This window comes from Aspergillus piperis (genome assembly GCF_003184755.1).
Source record: "Aspergillus piperis CBS 112811 unplaced genomic scaffold BO85scaffold_9, whole genome shotgun sequence".
NCBI lineage: Eukaryota > Fungi > Ascomycota > Eurotiomycetes > Eurotiales > Aspergillaceae > Aspergillus > Aspergillus piperis.
Window position 1 is genome coordinate 223,166 of NW_020291599.1, and position 15,761 is coordinate 238,926.

Below are 15,761 nucleotides of genomic sequence, written 5' to 3' on the forward strand. Positions count from 1 at the left end.
GAGTCCAAACAAACAGTAGCGCATTATCACGCTACTACGTCCGGCTTTTGTGCAAGAATGTGAGATATCACGCCAAACCGTGTCTCACCTCGAGCGACCTGCGTTCTATTAGAAATATTATCCTTCAGAAGTCTCGGTTGGCAGTATCTTCCCAGATCTTATTCAAGCAATAAGTTGATCAGCACAGAAAGCTTGTCTGTATGACTTTAATCTGACCACCACCCTCTGATCAAAAGCGGGACCAAGCGCAGCCGATGATGCAGAAGTATAAGGGACGTTATTACTCCTCCCTCTCTTTTGGACCTCGCCTGACTAGTTTCATTTATCTTACTTCTTGGATTTGATAGATACGATAACTTGCAGTCTGAGTCATATGCCAGGGATCCTATTCCGAGCCCTATAAAAAATGCCTCATACAACACGTGTATATATGAGGTTAGGGAATGTAAAGTGATCTCTAAAAACTTCAAAGTTATATACTGATGTTACTAAGTCAAAGTACAGCAAGTGTGATAACATATTCTCATTCCATCTCTAGCCACCATTCGGGCGTCTGTTTCCATTGATCCATTCTCAATGATCAAGCACTGAGTCGCAGTACACATTACGGCTGACTGACCTCTGTTGAAATCCCGACAGTAAGAGCGTTGATTCCCTTTAGATATTTCCAACCGCCTGACGCATATTAGAACGAATCATCTGTTGTGGAAAGTAATGTCCCACTCCACCGGCATTGCGTGCATTGACTTCAAAACAAATGGTGGATACTGAAGATTAGGCGGAGCAGCCAATCAGCAATGTCGCAACCGACTCCCGAAAGGGTATAGCCTACAAACATTCAATATGGATTGATGATCTGTCTCGCAAATGCCGAGAAGAAAGTCGAACCGAAATTGCAATAAAGGGTCTTTATTGGTATGTTTCTCTTGGCACTCATGATCCCCACATCCTGCCAAGAGAAGAGGCATTTATAAGTAGTAAGCACAATGCCTTCGGAGAATCCCAGACTAAGACAGAATGGCCTTGTTCCTTGATCTTTTGGACACTGTAAAGGAGAAAGGCCCTCTCCTAGCAGCTGCCGGCATCAGTGCCCATATTTTCTACTGGTCACGCGGAGAGCGCGGCGCCAAGGAGGGCCGTGCTTGGGTCTATGCCAACCTGATCGTGAATACCCTAGCCCTACTCACGACAGTCAACAAGCATGGAAGTTGGAGAAGCATCTATGCATGGCTTCTAGGCATCGGTAATGTGTCCATACTAAACATCTGCTTCTATGTCTCCCTCTTCGCCTCGATCCTAACCTACCGCGCCTTCTTCCATCGTCTACATCACTTCCCAGGCCCATTCTCTCTCAAACTCTCCAAGTTCGTGACCGGATACGAGAACCTCGAGAAAAACCGCAACTTCGAGCGCGTATGGAACCTACACAGACAGTACGGGGATATTGTCCGAACAGGGCCCCAGGAACTTAGCATCCTGTCGGCTGAAGCCATCGACGTCATCTATGGACCTTCAAGCAAATGTACCCGTGGCCCGTGGTATGATCGTCTAAAGGGTTCAGGTGACTTCACACATGACTATGCGGTGTTTCATATGCGGGATCCAGCCGTGCACTCGCAGCGGAGGAAGGCTATTTGGGATAAGGTGTTTAGTGGAAGAGGTTGGTGATCATGTCCTCCTGGGTGTGTCACATCGTGCTCACTGAAATAACAGCACTGAAATCCTACCAACCGATGGTCGTCCGCACAACGGAAAAGTTCCTCGATGCTTTGGCTCACCGTGTCAACCAACCGCTCTCTGTCCCCAGTACCATGTCGCTTCTCAGCTACGATATCATGGGAGTCGTCGGCTGGGGCTATTCCTTCAATAATATCGAGACGTGGGAGTTGAACTCTGGTCTTAGCTTCGTCAAGAACATGCGAAATGGCCAGCATGTCATGGTTCACACGCCGTGGCTTATCAGCTTGTTGATGAGCCTGCCCGGCGCTGGTAGTGCTATTCGAGAGTATGGAAATTGGATCCAGGATCGTATCCAGGAGAAGCGGCAGCAAGAAGAAATAAATGAAGTGCCTGGGGAGGATATTATGACGAGGATGCTGCCGTCTATGCGCGATTTATCTAAGAAGGCGTTGTATAGTGAGGGAGAGCTGCTTGTAATTGCTGGAGGGTGAGTCACACCACCATTCATTCAATTTGTCATTGACATCTAATTAATCAACTACGAACAGAGACACCAGCTCCGTCACAATGAGTGTCATAATCTACCACCTGGCCCTCAACCCATCCATCCAACGAAAGCTCCAAGCCGAACTCGACTCCGCAGCAGGAAAGCGCCAAACAGAATCAACACCCCCCACCGAATCTCCCGAAGACACCTACTACCGCTCCATATCCTCCCTTCCCTACCTAAACGCCTGCGTCAGCGAAGCCCTCCGCATACAGCCACCAGTGCACGGTGGCATCCAGCGCAAGACACCACCAGAAGGCATCCACATCCCCAATGATAAGGGTACCTTCACCTTCATCCCGGGAGATACAATAGTCAGTGTGCCGATTCTACCCGTCCAGAACGATCCCCGGTACTATCGAAACCCGGAAGAGTTCGTCCCCGAGCGCTGGACGGACGAGAAGCCAGATTGGATCATGAATAAAGCGGCATATTTCCCGTTCGTGGGTGGCGCGTATAGCTGTGTTGGGAAGGGGTTGGCGTATATTGAGTTGAGGGTTGTGGTGGCGATGCTGTTTGGGAGGTTTGATGTGCGGTTGGCGGACGGGGAGGATGGAAGGAGGTTTAGGGAGGAGACTAGAGATACATTTGTCGCGAATTTGGGGGAGCTGGAAGTTGTGTTTAGTGAAAGGAGGTGATAGGGGATTTCTGTAGGCTGGTTTGAATAACGGTCCGTCTTCGTTTCCTGTTTATGTATTTAGGTATGGAAGAGCGCAGGGCAGTTTCTGAACTCTTTAGAGATAGGATGGAGTGTATTTAAGAAAAATTTATATCTGATCTATTCATATATGCGTATTCATATTCACTTCAACAGCGAGAGAAAGATAACATGACGGAAATGAGAACCATATGTAAGTGATTCCCTAATTTGCTATTAAATATGATCATGGACTAACAGTCAGGATTATAAAGATTGTCCGAATGTCCAACATCAAGGAATGGACACGCCAAACATGAAAGGGAGAAGAAACGAAAAGAAAAAAAGAGAAAAAGGAAAAAAGGGAAAAAGGACATGGAGAAAGAGAAAACTACAAGCGGATATTCTAGTAAATAACATCAAGTATATGCTTATAACTCATCAGAATCGATAAGCTCAGGACATAAAAGAGGATTAAAGAAAGTTACATATAACAAGAAACCCTGGAGAGCCAAGCCTTTATTTTTTTCCTTGGGCTGACTGGGCGCTGAGATAGACAGATGGGAGAAACAATGGCCGCTAACAACAGTTAATCCGATGGAAGTAACGGGCTAACAGTCTCCGATTCGCCCATCCGGTGGAGTTTAAATGGATCTAGACACCTAAGATCCCGCAATAGCGTCACAAATAGCCACTGAAATGAACCCACGTATAATCCACGGACAGGGGTTCGATATAGCGTGGCTGGAAACCCTGAGATTGCGGTTTCGCCCACCTTTTTAGCTCGAAAAATGCTACGCTTCCACATTATTTCCACTATGGCATCAAATTTGAAATAAGATGTATTCTTCAATAAAGACAGGATTTCGAGCAAGGGTCCGTCAGAAATTGGAAGCATTTCGAGGAAAGCCGAGAAAGCAAAGCACTCAGGCCGAAGGTCCCCACACGACTAATGATTCGACTTCCCCGACTCAAGGGGAATCTGAATATCATGACACTGCAAAAGTTGTGGAAGAGAATGGGCATGTCCCTCCTAGCGGGGCCACGCAACAAGAAAAGCCACAAGCGAACGAAAACGTTCTTGATCATTCTAACCAGAAGGTGGCCTCGACAGAATGTTTGACCACCATCCACAATACCCTATGGAACAAAGCCTACAATAAGATATCGCAGGATCCAAAAAAGGCAAAGTATCTGCAAGCATACGAAAAATTGGTGTTGGCGGTCTTTCTCGAAACGCCCATCTCTGATGCAGCTGGTGAAGGTATTAGTCCTCGCTTAGATTTGGAAGAAGAACGAATGCGAGCGATAGTCGCAAGGGCCCTGAAAAGGATTGAAGATAATAAAAATGTCATGGAGACAATGAATGATGTTTCCGGTGTTTTAACGCAAGTAAAGGCATTCCTTGACATTCCATTACAAAGCATCCCACAGACCGCACTTCCGTGGGCAGTGATTTCTTCCACAATTGATGTAAGTATATTCAGCTCATGTTCTGGATCCATGTTGACTGATTAGATTTTGATCAGGCCAGTCAAAGCAGCAGCAGATCTGTATAATGGAGTGGCGTACGTTGTTTCCCGAATGAGCTGGTATTCAAAAGCTGTAGACAAGCTGTTGAGTGACCAGAATATCAAGAACAATACATCACTGGGAGAGATGAATCACAGTCTCGAAGCTAGAATTGTTGATCTCTACGAGTCAATGCTTTTCTACCAAATCAAGAGCGTCTGCTTCTATTACAAAAGTCAACTTCTCGTTCTGCTCCGGAGCTTTCTCGATTTGGATGATTGGAGCGGGAACCTGAATGCTGTCAAAGATGCAGAAAAGGTGCTTCAAAGCGACTTCACCCTCTATAACCAAGAACATATTAAGGACCAGATCAGACAGATAACTATAGCCAGTGAGCACCAAAAAGACTTAGACGAATACCGCAACTGTCTGTAGTCCCTCCGCTGGATTGACCCTCGAGCTGAGATTGGAGATATACAAGCCCGAAATGAGAGCATCATAGAAGAGCTGTATACATGGATTTTTCTCACGAATGAATACAGACAGTTCAGCAAGTGGGATCATATCACACCTGCACGTTTGTGGGTTAGTGGTCAGGCAGGAACTGGAAAGACGATGCTCTTGATCGGCATCATAAAAGATCTGATTTCTCGTGGACTTGTTGATACAGAACGTCCGTTGATTCTATATTTTTTCTGTCAAGCCACGAATGACCAAGCCAACAACGGCGTTGCGGTTCTACGCAGTCTAATATGGCTGTTGCTTCTGGAACAACCACTCCTGATTTCACACATTCAGAAGGAATACTTTCATTCGGCAAGCAGGCTGCTTACGGATAAAAATGCGTTCACAACTCTACGTGACATCCTCAGAAAGATGCTGGGGGATAAATGCTTGAAACGAGCCATCATTATCATTGATGCCATGGATGAATGCGAGGAGAAAAGCAGAGAACTACTGACTAGATTCATCGATGATGCGTCCTCGGCAGAAGAGCTGCTCAATATAAAGTGGCTCGTCTCCAGCCGGCCACTGCCAGAAATACCAGCAAGTGTGCAGGACCCCACTCTGCCCACACACAGTCTTCTGAAGCTCGATGGACATGACATGTCGCACTCTATCGACAGATATATTGATATCAAGATGGTTCAGCTTAGGCATAAGGCACGTAAGAAGAATCGTGTCGAGGAACTAGCTGCTAAATTGAAAGCTGAAGCAAGCAACACTTACATCTGGGTGTCATTAGTCTGCAGAGAGCTCATTAACTCCCACGAATTTATGTGGGCCGAAATTGTCGACAAAATTCCAAAAGATTTGGAAGACCTCTATGGCTACCTGCTAGATAGATTGGCCAATTTAAACTCCGAAATTATGTCATCATGCTGCAGGAATGTCCTCATGGCTGCTATGGTTGCTAGAGATCCCCTGGCCTTGTCCGAGATTGAAATTCTCGCAGAACTTCCAGAGGGTGAAGATACAGCGGAAGCAGTCGTCCAGGAATGTCGGTCCTTTCTGACCATTCGAAACAATACCGTGTACCTGGTCCACCAATCAGCGCAAGATTATCTGCAAAAGCATTATCGAAGACTCTACAATGTCTCGTCGGCCACGCTTCATCACCAACTGTATAAGAGAGCCCTCCATGGTTTGAGAAAGAACTTGAAGCAAAACATATATGGCGTGTCTCATTACGGAATTGCGATACAAGATGTGCAAATCCCCAATCCAGACCCTTTGAATTGTATTCGGTATGCATGTCGCTACTGGGTCTATCATCTAGTTCAAAGTGGCTGCACGTCCACAGACATGGAGGATATTCTTTCGTTCTTCAACACACACTTTCTTCACTGGCTAGAGGCAATGGGTTTGCTGGGGCTGTTTCCCGACATTGTGAGGCTTGTCGGTCAATTGAAATCCAGTTCAGAAGTAAGCCAGTGGGTCTGAGCGAGCCTGTACTTAAGCTAATATTCAACCAGACTAAGAACGTGCCGGTACTGTTGGACTTTCTAATGGACGCCGAAAGATTCATATTGCAGAACCTGCCAATTGCGACCGCAGCGCCTCTCCAGCTCTATGTCTCCTGTCTTATATTCTCGCCGGAGAGAAGTATTATCAGGTGCATGTTCCGAAAGAAAGTCTGCAAATGGATCCTACGAACAGTTGGCACTGATATGGAATGGGGTGCGCTGCTCCAAACACTTGAGCATTCAAATCGGGTATGCTCTGTTGCATTCTCTACAGATGGACAGCTGGTGGCATCGGGCTCTTCAGATAAAATGGTCAAAGTCTGGGACTCGTTCACAGGGAATTTACAAAAGATACTTGATCATCCAAGTTGGGTTAGAGCTGTGGCGTTTTCACCAGACAACAAGCTACTAGCTTCTGGGTTGAGTGATGGTAGTATCAGGCTATGGAATACAATCACATGGCGTGAAACAGGAAGACTCGAGCAATCTGGAGACATCGCTCATCTGATGTTCTCTCTGAATAACCAGCTATTGGGGTCTGCATCGTTCAATGGTGTTGTGAAGGTGTGGGAGAAGGGGACGTGGAGACTTAGGTGGGAATGGCGACCCTCGGGCTCAACGTCATCGCTCGCGCCCACGGCCATTTCTCTAAATGGTCAGGGATTGTTAGCAGCTACAATACGCGCCTATGCTCCTAATACAGTGGTTTTGGTGAATATAGAGAGCGATACTATAGTGCACGAGCTCGCTCACTTGGGCAAGATCACGAATACGGCATTTTCCCTTGACAACCGGATGTTGGCCTGTACCTCAGATGATAGAACTATCACACTGTGGGACACTGCGACTTGGAATATCAAGCACACAATTCATGACGAACATGTGCTTGATTTGACCGTGTTTTCCCCGGATAGCAATCTCATCTCTGCAGGACCATTGCAAAACTCCGTTCAACTGTGGAGCACAAAATCTGGAACGCTAGAACAAACACTAAAGGGTCATGTTAACCATGCTACAACTGTTGCCTTCTCACCTGATGGCCAGTTGGTGGCATCGGGGTCATATGATAATACAGTCAAGCTATGGAAGGTGGCCCCCGGGAGGGAGGAGCCAAGCATGGATTATCACTCAGAGCCAATAGAAGGTGTGATACTTTCACCAGATGGTCGGTTGGTGGCAACATACTCTTTGGACTTCACAGTCAAATTATGGAGTGCAGAGAATGGGAGATTGGTGCGAACCCTCAAAGGCCACCACGACGAAGTGACAGCAGCTGCCTTCTCTCCAAGCAGCAAGCTACTCGCCTCTAGTTCATCTGATCGGACAGTCAGAGTATGGAATACCGAGAACGGGCAACAGAAATGGAAATTCGACCATGGTAGTAAAATGCTATGTCTGGTCCGTTTCTTTGCGGAAAACCAAGTGCTGGCTACCGATTTCGGGAAAAACACATTTCGAATATGGAATACACAAACAGGACACCCTGAACAGACTGGTGGCATCTATGATCCTCGCATTCGAAGTATACTTCCCACCAATCCTACAAAACAAGACATGTCTGCCAAGTGCAAGATCTCTGTTGAGGACGACTGGGTTATTCTTGGTAATAAGAAAAGTATTTGGTTGCCTCCAGAATACCGAAACAACGAATTTGACAATGCATGGGCAAATCGGGAGAATGCTCTTATAATTGGGGCTCAATCCGGCCGAGTTTACTTCGTTTGGTTTGATCCAGATGCATTGAAAGATGTATGATATGCTGACAGAACCCCAGGAGAAAGAATATCCTTCAACTCCTGCAAAACCAAGTTATCTTCACTTGTGGTTATGTTTCCTTTTTTTCTGTATTTTGTCTTGATCTCCTGGTCTTCCTCTTTCTTCCGTTTCATATTTCACTTTTGATCAAAATATGTACACTTCTGCGGCAGGTCCAAGTGCCGCACAAGGCTTCATTCACGCTGAGCAGCGTGTACAGGCTAGACATGCCGGATTGATTGAAATAAGATGTGTTGGATAAGTTGTGCTGGTGAGCACGGGTACCTACTTTCTTCATTCTTCTATAATAGAACAACACGGGACAATACTACAGTGTTTCAGAAAATAGGCAGTAATGTATTCCTTCCCACCTACCACCAACCCAACCATCTATCGTCTACCACAAACCCACTCCAGCCATCCACCCTTACACAATCGTAACATTCGTCACCGCAGTCCCCACAACAAACTCATACGAAAGCTACACACATCAGCAAACCACCATCAAACCTTCCCTACAAATTAACAAGAATCGAACTTACCCCCACCAAATACGGTCTAACAACCCCAATCTGCGCAGGGCCCGTCACATCCGGCACCGTGACAGTGATGTTCTCATACGGGTAAGGAGGTCCGTTGGACTGCGGATCATAGGGGCCGCTGTATAGGAGATTTCCGATAGCCGAGTCGGGGGCAGTGCATCCCGAGGACCCGGAGCAGGATTCGATACCGATGGCGATGCCGATCTCGGCGATGTTTTCCGGAAATCCCTATTCCAAGAAACCAAGCATGAGTGAGGGGGTAAGTATGGTGTAGTCGTGGGATAGATGGGAAAGATTGCAAAGGTGGAGAGTGGGATGGACGTACCGGACGGCCGATCTGCACGGTTACTGTTTCTCCGGCTTTCAGCTCCGTGCCGGCGGCGGGGGACTCGATGTAGATGCCCTGGGCTAGGGCGGTAGCTGTATAGAGGGCGAGGGAGAGGATGGATTTCATGGCGGATGTGTAGTCAATGTAATTATCGGAATAAGAGTTCAAAAGTGTTGTGAATTCGGAAGAAGAGTTGGTAAGTAATGATGAAACTTGACATCGGTCGGGAGAATGGGTCTTTATATATTTACCAGTCGCTAGCACTACAAATAGAACAACTATTGCATGAGAACTATTGTACTACTTGCTTTTTTCAGGCACCTCAGTCAGCCACTTTGAAGAGGGTCGCGGCATATCGTTGGTAAGGCTCCGCCACGGCTCTGAGACATCAGGCCTCCCATGCGTATTTGCGACCAATAAGAGTGATAGTATAAAAGGCTTTTGGTACACAACAGTATTCCCAACATTGGGGATATGTGATGTATCTACATAAAAATAGAATTAAAGATTATATTATAGAAGCCAATCTAAGCGAGACTGCATATACTCTACTCTAGTATGCTGGATTCAAGGTGCTAACTTCCTTGCAGTGATGACAGGCGGATATATTTCTATTCAGGAGAAAAAGAACTAGCAATAAAAGTTTCGAAAGACCAGTGTGAGACCTCCATCGACACCATGAAATAACTTACACTATTACAATGAGCTTGATTCAAAGCTTATTTTATGCCAAGTCATATGTCGGGGCTCCTCATATGACCTGACTTATATGCAAGGCAGCCAGCCGGGGACCCCAGTAAGCTGACGGGTAAGAGGCTGTCCTGTACTGTCCCAGGACCCTGAATGCAGGCTTGACAAGATAATATGACGTATTAAGTCCAGTTTACTTGTTAGTCACTGCTTTAGGCCCGGCAGGTATCCGCACGGACGAATTGTTGCTATTGAGTGCGACATATCCGGGCTATTAGTAGCTCGGTAGCCGACGCATCACCCACGGTGTGTTGGATGGAGTCATTTTGAGGAGTATGTCGAGCCTTTCAGCTATTCGGTGTTTATCATGGTCGGCTGACATTCACCATTGCTGGTGGTTCACTCATCTATATTTGGAGCATGACATTACGATCCTTCGACGAGGCGGACGACATACCATGAGGTAGTGAGACTCAGCCCTCGGACGTCTAGGCACCGGGACTAGACCATAAGTATAGCAGATTACTAGGTGTGATTTCTCTTTCAGTATACTCTTATAAGCATTTTATGATTTATTGTAAAAGACAATGTACCACAATTCCGTAAATATGTTCATGGAAGACCGACCAGTCGATTGACAGGTTTCAGTATAGCTCCCCTACATAAAGGTTTACTCTGCTCAAAATTGACAAGAATCGCCTTTATAGCTCAGTGGTAGAGCGCTTGACTTGTATCCTTTACGGTTATCAAGAGGTCCGTGGTTCAATCCCGCGTGGAGGCAATTTCTTTTTTTTTCCCGCCCGGCCCCGTTTTGGCTCCTCTGGCTAAATCTTTCTCCATTCTACCCTAACCCTCCCTCACCCATTTCTACAAAACAAACATCTAGATACCCTGCTAATCTCAACAACCTGGAAATCACTATCAGCCACAAATTCTTCAGCGAGTGAAGCCCTTGCGTCTGCATCTCAATAATACATTTACCCACATAATTGCGACCGGATCACACGGAAAATGGATCCGGTCGGTCCGTTCCGTTAAATCGGAGAATGGGACCAATGGAACTCTGTGTAAGGGACAGCAAGCAGCTGCTCTTGATTTATTTTTATCTCGTTTATGGTTGCATTATGCGTGCAACAGGGTACAGCATACGCGTTCTACTTAGCTCCAGATAGACGCGATCGTGTTCATTTATTCATGTATACTGACTGTCTTGGCAGTCCTGATCGCGTTGAACCGATCCTACCCGACGTGTTATGTGCCTCACCGTCTAAGCAGACAAAATATTCCTCACACACTTCGCCACATCCCGCCACTATACCTCCGTCAAGCATTCCATCTCTACATGCCCTCAAATCCCCAACTCCTTCGCATGACTCGCCTCCCACGGAAACTCCCTCTCCACGGCCCTCACCAAGTCCTCATGCCCCTTACTCCTCGGCTTCAGATCCACCTCGAATGGAACAGGATGGCTAATGGTCCCTGAAGAAAACTCCACCCGAATAGGCACTTCCTTACCATCTCGTACCTTCTTTCGAATATCCAGTACCGCCAGTGCTCGTGCCACGGTGAGAAAAATGCTTTTCTCAGCGAGCAAGCGACCGGGACAGATGCGGCGGCCGAATCCGAAGGCGTATAGTCGGGGGTCTGGCTCGGGGGTGGCGCCGAGGAAGCGGTCGGGGTTGAATGCTTCGGGGTTGTTGTAGTTGGTGGGGTCGTGGGTGAAGGCCCTGGTTTTGGTCAGGTATTAGTTGGAGAGAATGGGAAGAAGGAAGGGAGGTTGCGTACCAGACGTTGGGAACGATGATGGTGCCCTTGGGAATAAGGTAGCCGTTGAAGATGTCTTCCTCACTAGAGGCATGGGTTACACTAAGGGGGGTGACGGGGTGCCATCTGAACACTTCTTGGAACACGGCGTTGACGTAGGGGAGATTATTCTGGTCGGAGAGGTCGGGCAGTCGAGAGGTTCCTACGACCTGATCGATTTCTTCTTGCGCCTTCTTTTGGACGGTTGGGTTGAGGGCCATGGCCATGAAGAAGCATGATAAAGCGGAGACGGTCTATGCGTGGTTAGCGGAGATATAGTGATTATTGGGAGGATCGAGACGCACCGTATCAGCACCACCTCCGTATAAAGCTCCAGCAGAATACTTGACCACGATTTCCTCTTCCGAGCCTGGAAGAACAGTGTCTTTCTCCAGTAGACTGGAGACATACGATGGCTGATGTGTACCTTTGGCCATTTGGTTCTTTACGAAGTCGTATGTCTTGTCGTGCATGATGGCCAGTCTGTCCTTGTATTCCTTGGCTGTCTGGTTTTCCTTTCCTCCGGGGAACCAGGTGGGAAGGTATTTTACTGCGAAAGTTAACGTCTGAGTCATTAAAGGGATACTGGCAGACTAACGGAAAGGAACGAAATTAACCAGCCAAGCACCTGGGAGAACGACTTGGGAGAAGTCGTCCATAGCCTTGTCGACCAGGTCAACCAGGGGATCTCTCGCATGTGGCTCGATGGTATATCCGTATCCGATCCGCAGGATGATCGCACCAGACTCTCTATGGTATCATTAGACATATAGCAACTTTTTGCAGGGTAGAAACTTACTTGCGAAGATGATCAACCAAGTTATTCGGTGATTGTATCACGCGCAGAAGGAACCGAGTAACTTCTTTATCGACGATCCCATCGAATTTACCTGCTGCGTTGGCCGAACCGAGTTCGCGGTACGTAGCTTTGCGGTAGGCGCGAAACCGATTGTTGTAGGGGAGAAGACCTAGTGTTTTGTCCCATCCGGATCTTGGTGTGAAGCTTAGTCGCCTTTGTTGCTACTGAAGGGTAGATTAATTGGTGGAACATACAACTCTGCGATGGGAAGATGGGGTCGGGAGGAGTGTTTTGCAGAACGCTTTTCCAACATCTCCAGAGCCATATCGGCATCATTCAGGACAACAAGAGTCTGTCCGAAGACAGTGATGGAGCTGATTGGACCTGAAGTATAATCTCAGTATCATCATGGCACAGGTTCCAGGAAATATTTGATGGGGATTATACCATATTTCTCCTTATGATCCAACCAATGCTGCCAGTCCTTTGAACCGGGCGGCGGAAGGTCTTTAATATTGCCGATGATGGGCTTTGGAGGAGGCCCTGGGGGCAGTGGCGCAGATGTTTTCTTAGGTCCAAGAAAGACATAGAGAAAGTAAATGGACGCGAATCCAACAAGAAGGCTAACAAGGGACAACATGGTTGCAGTCCAAAGCTATGAAATCCAGTGAGGAAGAATAGAAAAGGACTAGAATGTGGGAGGAGCATTGAGAACATGTGTCTGCAGCGATGGCTGAAGCTGGAGGCAAAGCAGGGCAACCGGGCGGGGAAATCGGGGACACCAGCAGCTAGTAGTTCCTGCTGCTGCATATTCCAACATAATCCTGCAGAAAGGGATTGGATGGAAGGGGTGCAGATGCGCCACCATCGTGATAACACACTGAGCTACTGCAGCTGAAGTGGAACAACGGCCTCGGTATTATTATCCCCTAGACTTGCCATTGGTGGCAGGGAAGCCGGTCTTCAGCCCTCCCTTTTGGGCGGCGTTAGATTACTCAGCCTGAATAGGATTGTTGGGATTTGAAATGAATTCAGACTACAATTTAGGTGAGATTGATTATATTTTTAGCCCTAAAGGGATGCTCCGGTTGATAGAATTTAGCATTGCCAACGTTGGAAGTCAGATGGGGGAGGTGTAGGGTCAAAGCGCCGGTTGATCGTTGCCATCGCCGTTACTTGGATAGAGGGGTAAAAAGGCAACAAATATGGTGTATCTTGAAATCCTTTACCTGAACACAGTCGCATTCCAACTTCTAGCCATTACGAGCCACTGCGACAAGCAACCACTATCCCTTGTTGCTCTTTGCCACCAGGCGCCCCTTCTGGGGGTATCCGATACCCTATCAGTTGCACCCGCTATACTCCGGGAAAATGGATGGTGGGGGAGGGGGCGCAAATCTTATTCCGAACAATGGGTGTGCCTGCTCTCATACAACCCTTCAAGTCTGAGTATTCTGGGCCCCAGCCGCCGTACCAAAGTGGAGACTGCTCTGCTTATTTTGTCTAATACGACTGCATATGTCCAAAGAACTAGCGAGAAGTCTAGTGATAAGATTTTCGGAAGAGTCAACAGGCAGCCTATACACATCTAGTCAGATTTCAACGCAGCAACCTTGACATCGCTTGAGAAGTAAAGCCTTTATCAATCTGACAAGTTATGTTAGCAGGAATAAAAATCTTATGAAGAATAGTCTTACCAGCTTGTCCGCGAGATATACTCTATAGAGGTCATCCTACTCATCCAATGCCCTCATAACAGTCGCGAAAAGACACTCTCGTAGCGAGACTTTCTCCGCGGTTGATCGCGTTGTTGTGCTTATTTATGCCTTCGCCTATACCCATTGCTCTTATAGGTTGGTCGGAGCAGAATCCTAAATAATCCTCGAAGGGTGTGTTTCATTATCCGCCTAGCTGTGCATCAGGCTTTGATGCCGTGTGTGCTTCTGCAACATAAACAAAAGTTTGAAAGTATGAAGAAGAGCAGATCCAATCTTAGTTTAGTGACCCATCCGGGATGCCAGAATGAAGGTTTCTACCATCACCGATTCGATATCATAGGAGCAATACAAGAGTACTTAGTACCCCTTTCGTTCTGGGAGCAGCAAACCCGCTCCTCGGGCTAATCAACGTGACCCATAAGCAGTGATAAGTTTTGGGGAGTTTTAGCTATTACTCGATGCTCATTCATCAATACACAGCCCGGCTCTCGAGGAGCTGTCTCAGCTTCGATTATAGCACATAAGATCCATGGCACATCATTGATAAGTAGTGAACGGGGCTCCGCAAATTCGGCCCAGAGCCGAAAGCGCGATGGTGTAAGGCTAGATTAATTAGACGAAGATGTTGGACAGTTTCCAACTAAGTGGATGGAATATTATGCAACTTTAATACCCGCAGGAAAGTCCAGGGCTCTTGATTATACTAAAAATATTCCACAAAAAGAGACAGAGGATCTGAGGCAGCCGTTATATAGCAATTGCTAGCTACGATGCAGTCACTATTCACTATCTGGCTCGCCAGTTTCGTAGTTTATTATTCACCATACGCAGTGCACATATATTCTCAGGAGATGCTTCAATTTGAGTATCTCACTTCTATGGCACTTCCGGCTACTTCATCTCAGTACACATCTGCTTGCTATTTACCAAGTCACCTGGTGTCTATATTAACCAATTTTCTGTGAGGTAAACTGCCGCTCTCGCGTAAGATGCGTCGATGATTGACAAAAAAGCAAATTGTAGTTGACAAAGAATTGCTTCTCTGTTCTACCCGGCTGCTTAACGACCATATGCATAGTGCCTGATACTAACAGTGTTCCGACATAAGAGGCCTAAGTACAGCGTAATTTGACATCTTGACATTGTCTCTAAGCACACTATGCCTAGAGTACAAAGAACACTCGCAACAGGAGAACACTGAGCCCATCTGCTACCGCACCATCAACACCACCACCGCCACCATGACACAAACGATGCCATGCCAAAGGCCAATGCGAGACATACTCAGATAGTACAGTAATCGTTGTGCCCAGCACCTGCATTGTTACACCCAAAGGTGCATTCTCTCTCAGCAGTGATCGATCCACCACTGCCACATGCAAACAGGAATGAGGGGCGGTCTAACATAAGGGGAGGAGGAAGAGCGTCCTGGTTGAAGCCGGCCGCTGCTATAGCCTGCGGGATCAGGGTGGAATACTTGGTGTAGTCTAAACAATGTCGAATTTGTTAACAGACTCTCACAATAAATGGCTTATAAACAGGATCATCTTACCGATGTCTTCCAAGACACTTTTGCAGTACTTCATGCCTTCAGTGCAGTCGGTAGCCTGGACTGAGACTGCCAGGGCAAGGGTGCTGGCGACGAGGGTGGATAAGAGCTTCATTGTCGTAGATGTAGGATCGAACTGGGTGTTCTCATAGAGACGTTGCTTGAGGAGAGTACTGTGCTGGGATAATTCTTTGAGATGTTGAGTTGGTTCATATGTTGTGAGTAGGGGAAGCA

The 15,761-nt window shown here is 47.0% G+C and overlaps 5 protein-coding genes and 1 non-coding gene across 6 annotated transcripts; 3 read left to right on the forward strand and 3 right to left on the reverse strand.

Annotated features, from left to right (window-relative positions):
* Window positions 1–1,017: 1,017 nt before the first annotated feature.
* On the forward strand, window positions 1,018–2,944 carry BO85DRAFT_514147 (cytochrome P450; the record flags this gene model as incomplete). Its single annotated transcript, XM_025664744.1, has 3 exons — window positions 1,018–1,660; window positions 1,714–2,167; window positions 2,229–2,944. 3 exons carry the CDS (start codon window positions 1,018–1,020, stop codon window positions 2,863–2,865), a joined length of 1,734 nt encoding a protein of 577 aa, XP_025515328.1. The 3' UTR covers window positions 2,866–2,944.
* A 760-nt stretch (window positions 2,945–3,704) lies between these two features.
* On the forward strand, window positions 3,705–8,576 carry BO85DRAFT_514157 (Pfs, NACHT and WD domain protein; the record flags this gene model as incomplete). Its single annotated transcript, XM_025664745.1, has 5 exons — window positions 3,705–4,337; window positions 4,383–4,803; window positions 4,837–4,961; window positions 5,253–6,302; window positions 6,353–8,576. 5 exons carry the CDS (start codon window positions 3,705–3,707, stop codon window positions 8,096–8,098), a joined length of 3,975 nt encoding a protein of 1,324 aa, XP_025515329.1. The 3' UTR covers window positions 8,099–8,576.
* BO85DRAFT_520165 (uncharacterized protein) lies at window positions 8,361–9,161 on the reverse strand. The gene is made up of 3 exons (XM_025665109.1): window positions 8,966–9,161; window positions 8,641–8,868; window positions 8,361–8,579 (listed from the first exon to the last, which is right to left on the reverse strand). Exons 1-3 carry the CDS (start codon window positions 9,092–9,094, stop codon window positions 8,526–8,528), a joined length of 411 nt encoding a protein of 136 aa, XP_025515330.1. The 5' UTR covers window positions 9,095–9,161; the 3' UTR covers window positions 8,361–8,525.
* A 1,194-nt stretch (window positions 9,162–10,355) lies between these two features.
* On the forward strand, window positions 10,356–10,439 carry BO85DRAFT_t150. The gene has a single exon. It is a non-coding gene; the product is annotated as a tRNA-Thr (tRNA).
* Window positions 10,440–10,837: 398 nt separating this feature from the next.
* On the reverse strand, window positions 10,838–12,900 carry BO85DRAFT_520166 (cytochrome P450; the record flags this gene model as incomplete). The annotated part of the gene is made up of 7 exons (XM_025665110.1): window positions 10,838–11,385; window positions 11,444–11,715; window positions 11,767–12,011; window positions 12,060–12,211; window positions 12,261–12,452; window positions 12,515–12,644; window positions 12,708–12,900. The coding sequence occupies 7 exons, from the start codon at window positions 12,898–12,900 to the stop codon at window positions 11,007–11,009; spliced, it is 1,563 nt and encodes a 520-aa protein (XP_025515331.1). The 3' UTR covers window positions 10,838–11,006.
* Window positions 12,901–15,030: 2,130 nt separating this feature from the next.
* Window positions 15,031–15,716, reverse strand: BO85DRAFT_477907 (uncharacterized protein). Its single transcript, XM_025662860.1, has 2 exons — window positions 15,531–15,716; window positions 15,031–15,465 (listed from the first exon to the last, which is right to left on the reverse strand). Exons 1-2 carry the CDS (start codon window positions 15,640–15,642, stop codon window positions 15,263–15,265), a joined length of 315 nt encoding a protein of 104 aa, XP_025515332.1. The 5' UTR covers window positions 15,643–15,716; the 3' UTR covers window positions 15,031–15,262.
* Window positions 15,717–15,761: the final 45 nt, after the last annotated feature.

Excerpts from the sequence above, each read along its gene's own strand:
- BO85DRAFT_520165 (XM_025665109.1), bottom strand. The coding sequence starts at position 9,094 with ATGAAATCCATCCTCTCCCTCGCCCTCTATACAGCTACCGCCCTAGCC. Across the intron at positions 8,869-8,965 it reads CCGTGCAGATCGGCCGTCCG|GGATTTCCGGAAAACATCGC; the intron begins GTACGTCCATCC and ends TTCTTGGAATAG. Across the intron at positions 8,580-8,640 it reads TTAGACCGTATTTGGTGGGG|CTTTCGTATGAGTTTGTTGT; the intron begins GTAAGTTCGATT and ends TGATGTGTGTAG.
- BO85DRAFT_477907 (XM_025662860.1), bottom strand. The coding sequence starts at position 15,642 with ATGAAGCTCTTATCCACCCTCGTCGCCAGCACCCTTGCCCTGGCAGTC. Across the intron at positions 15,466-15,530 it reads AAGTGTCTTGGAAGACATCG|ACTACACCAAGTATTCCACC; the intron begins GTAAGATGATCC and ends GACATTGTTTAG.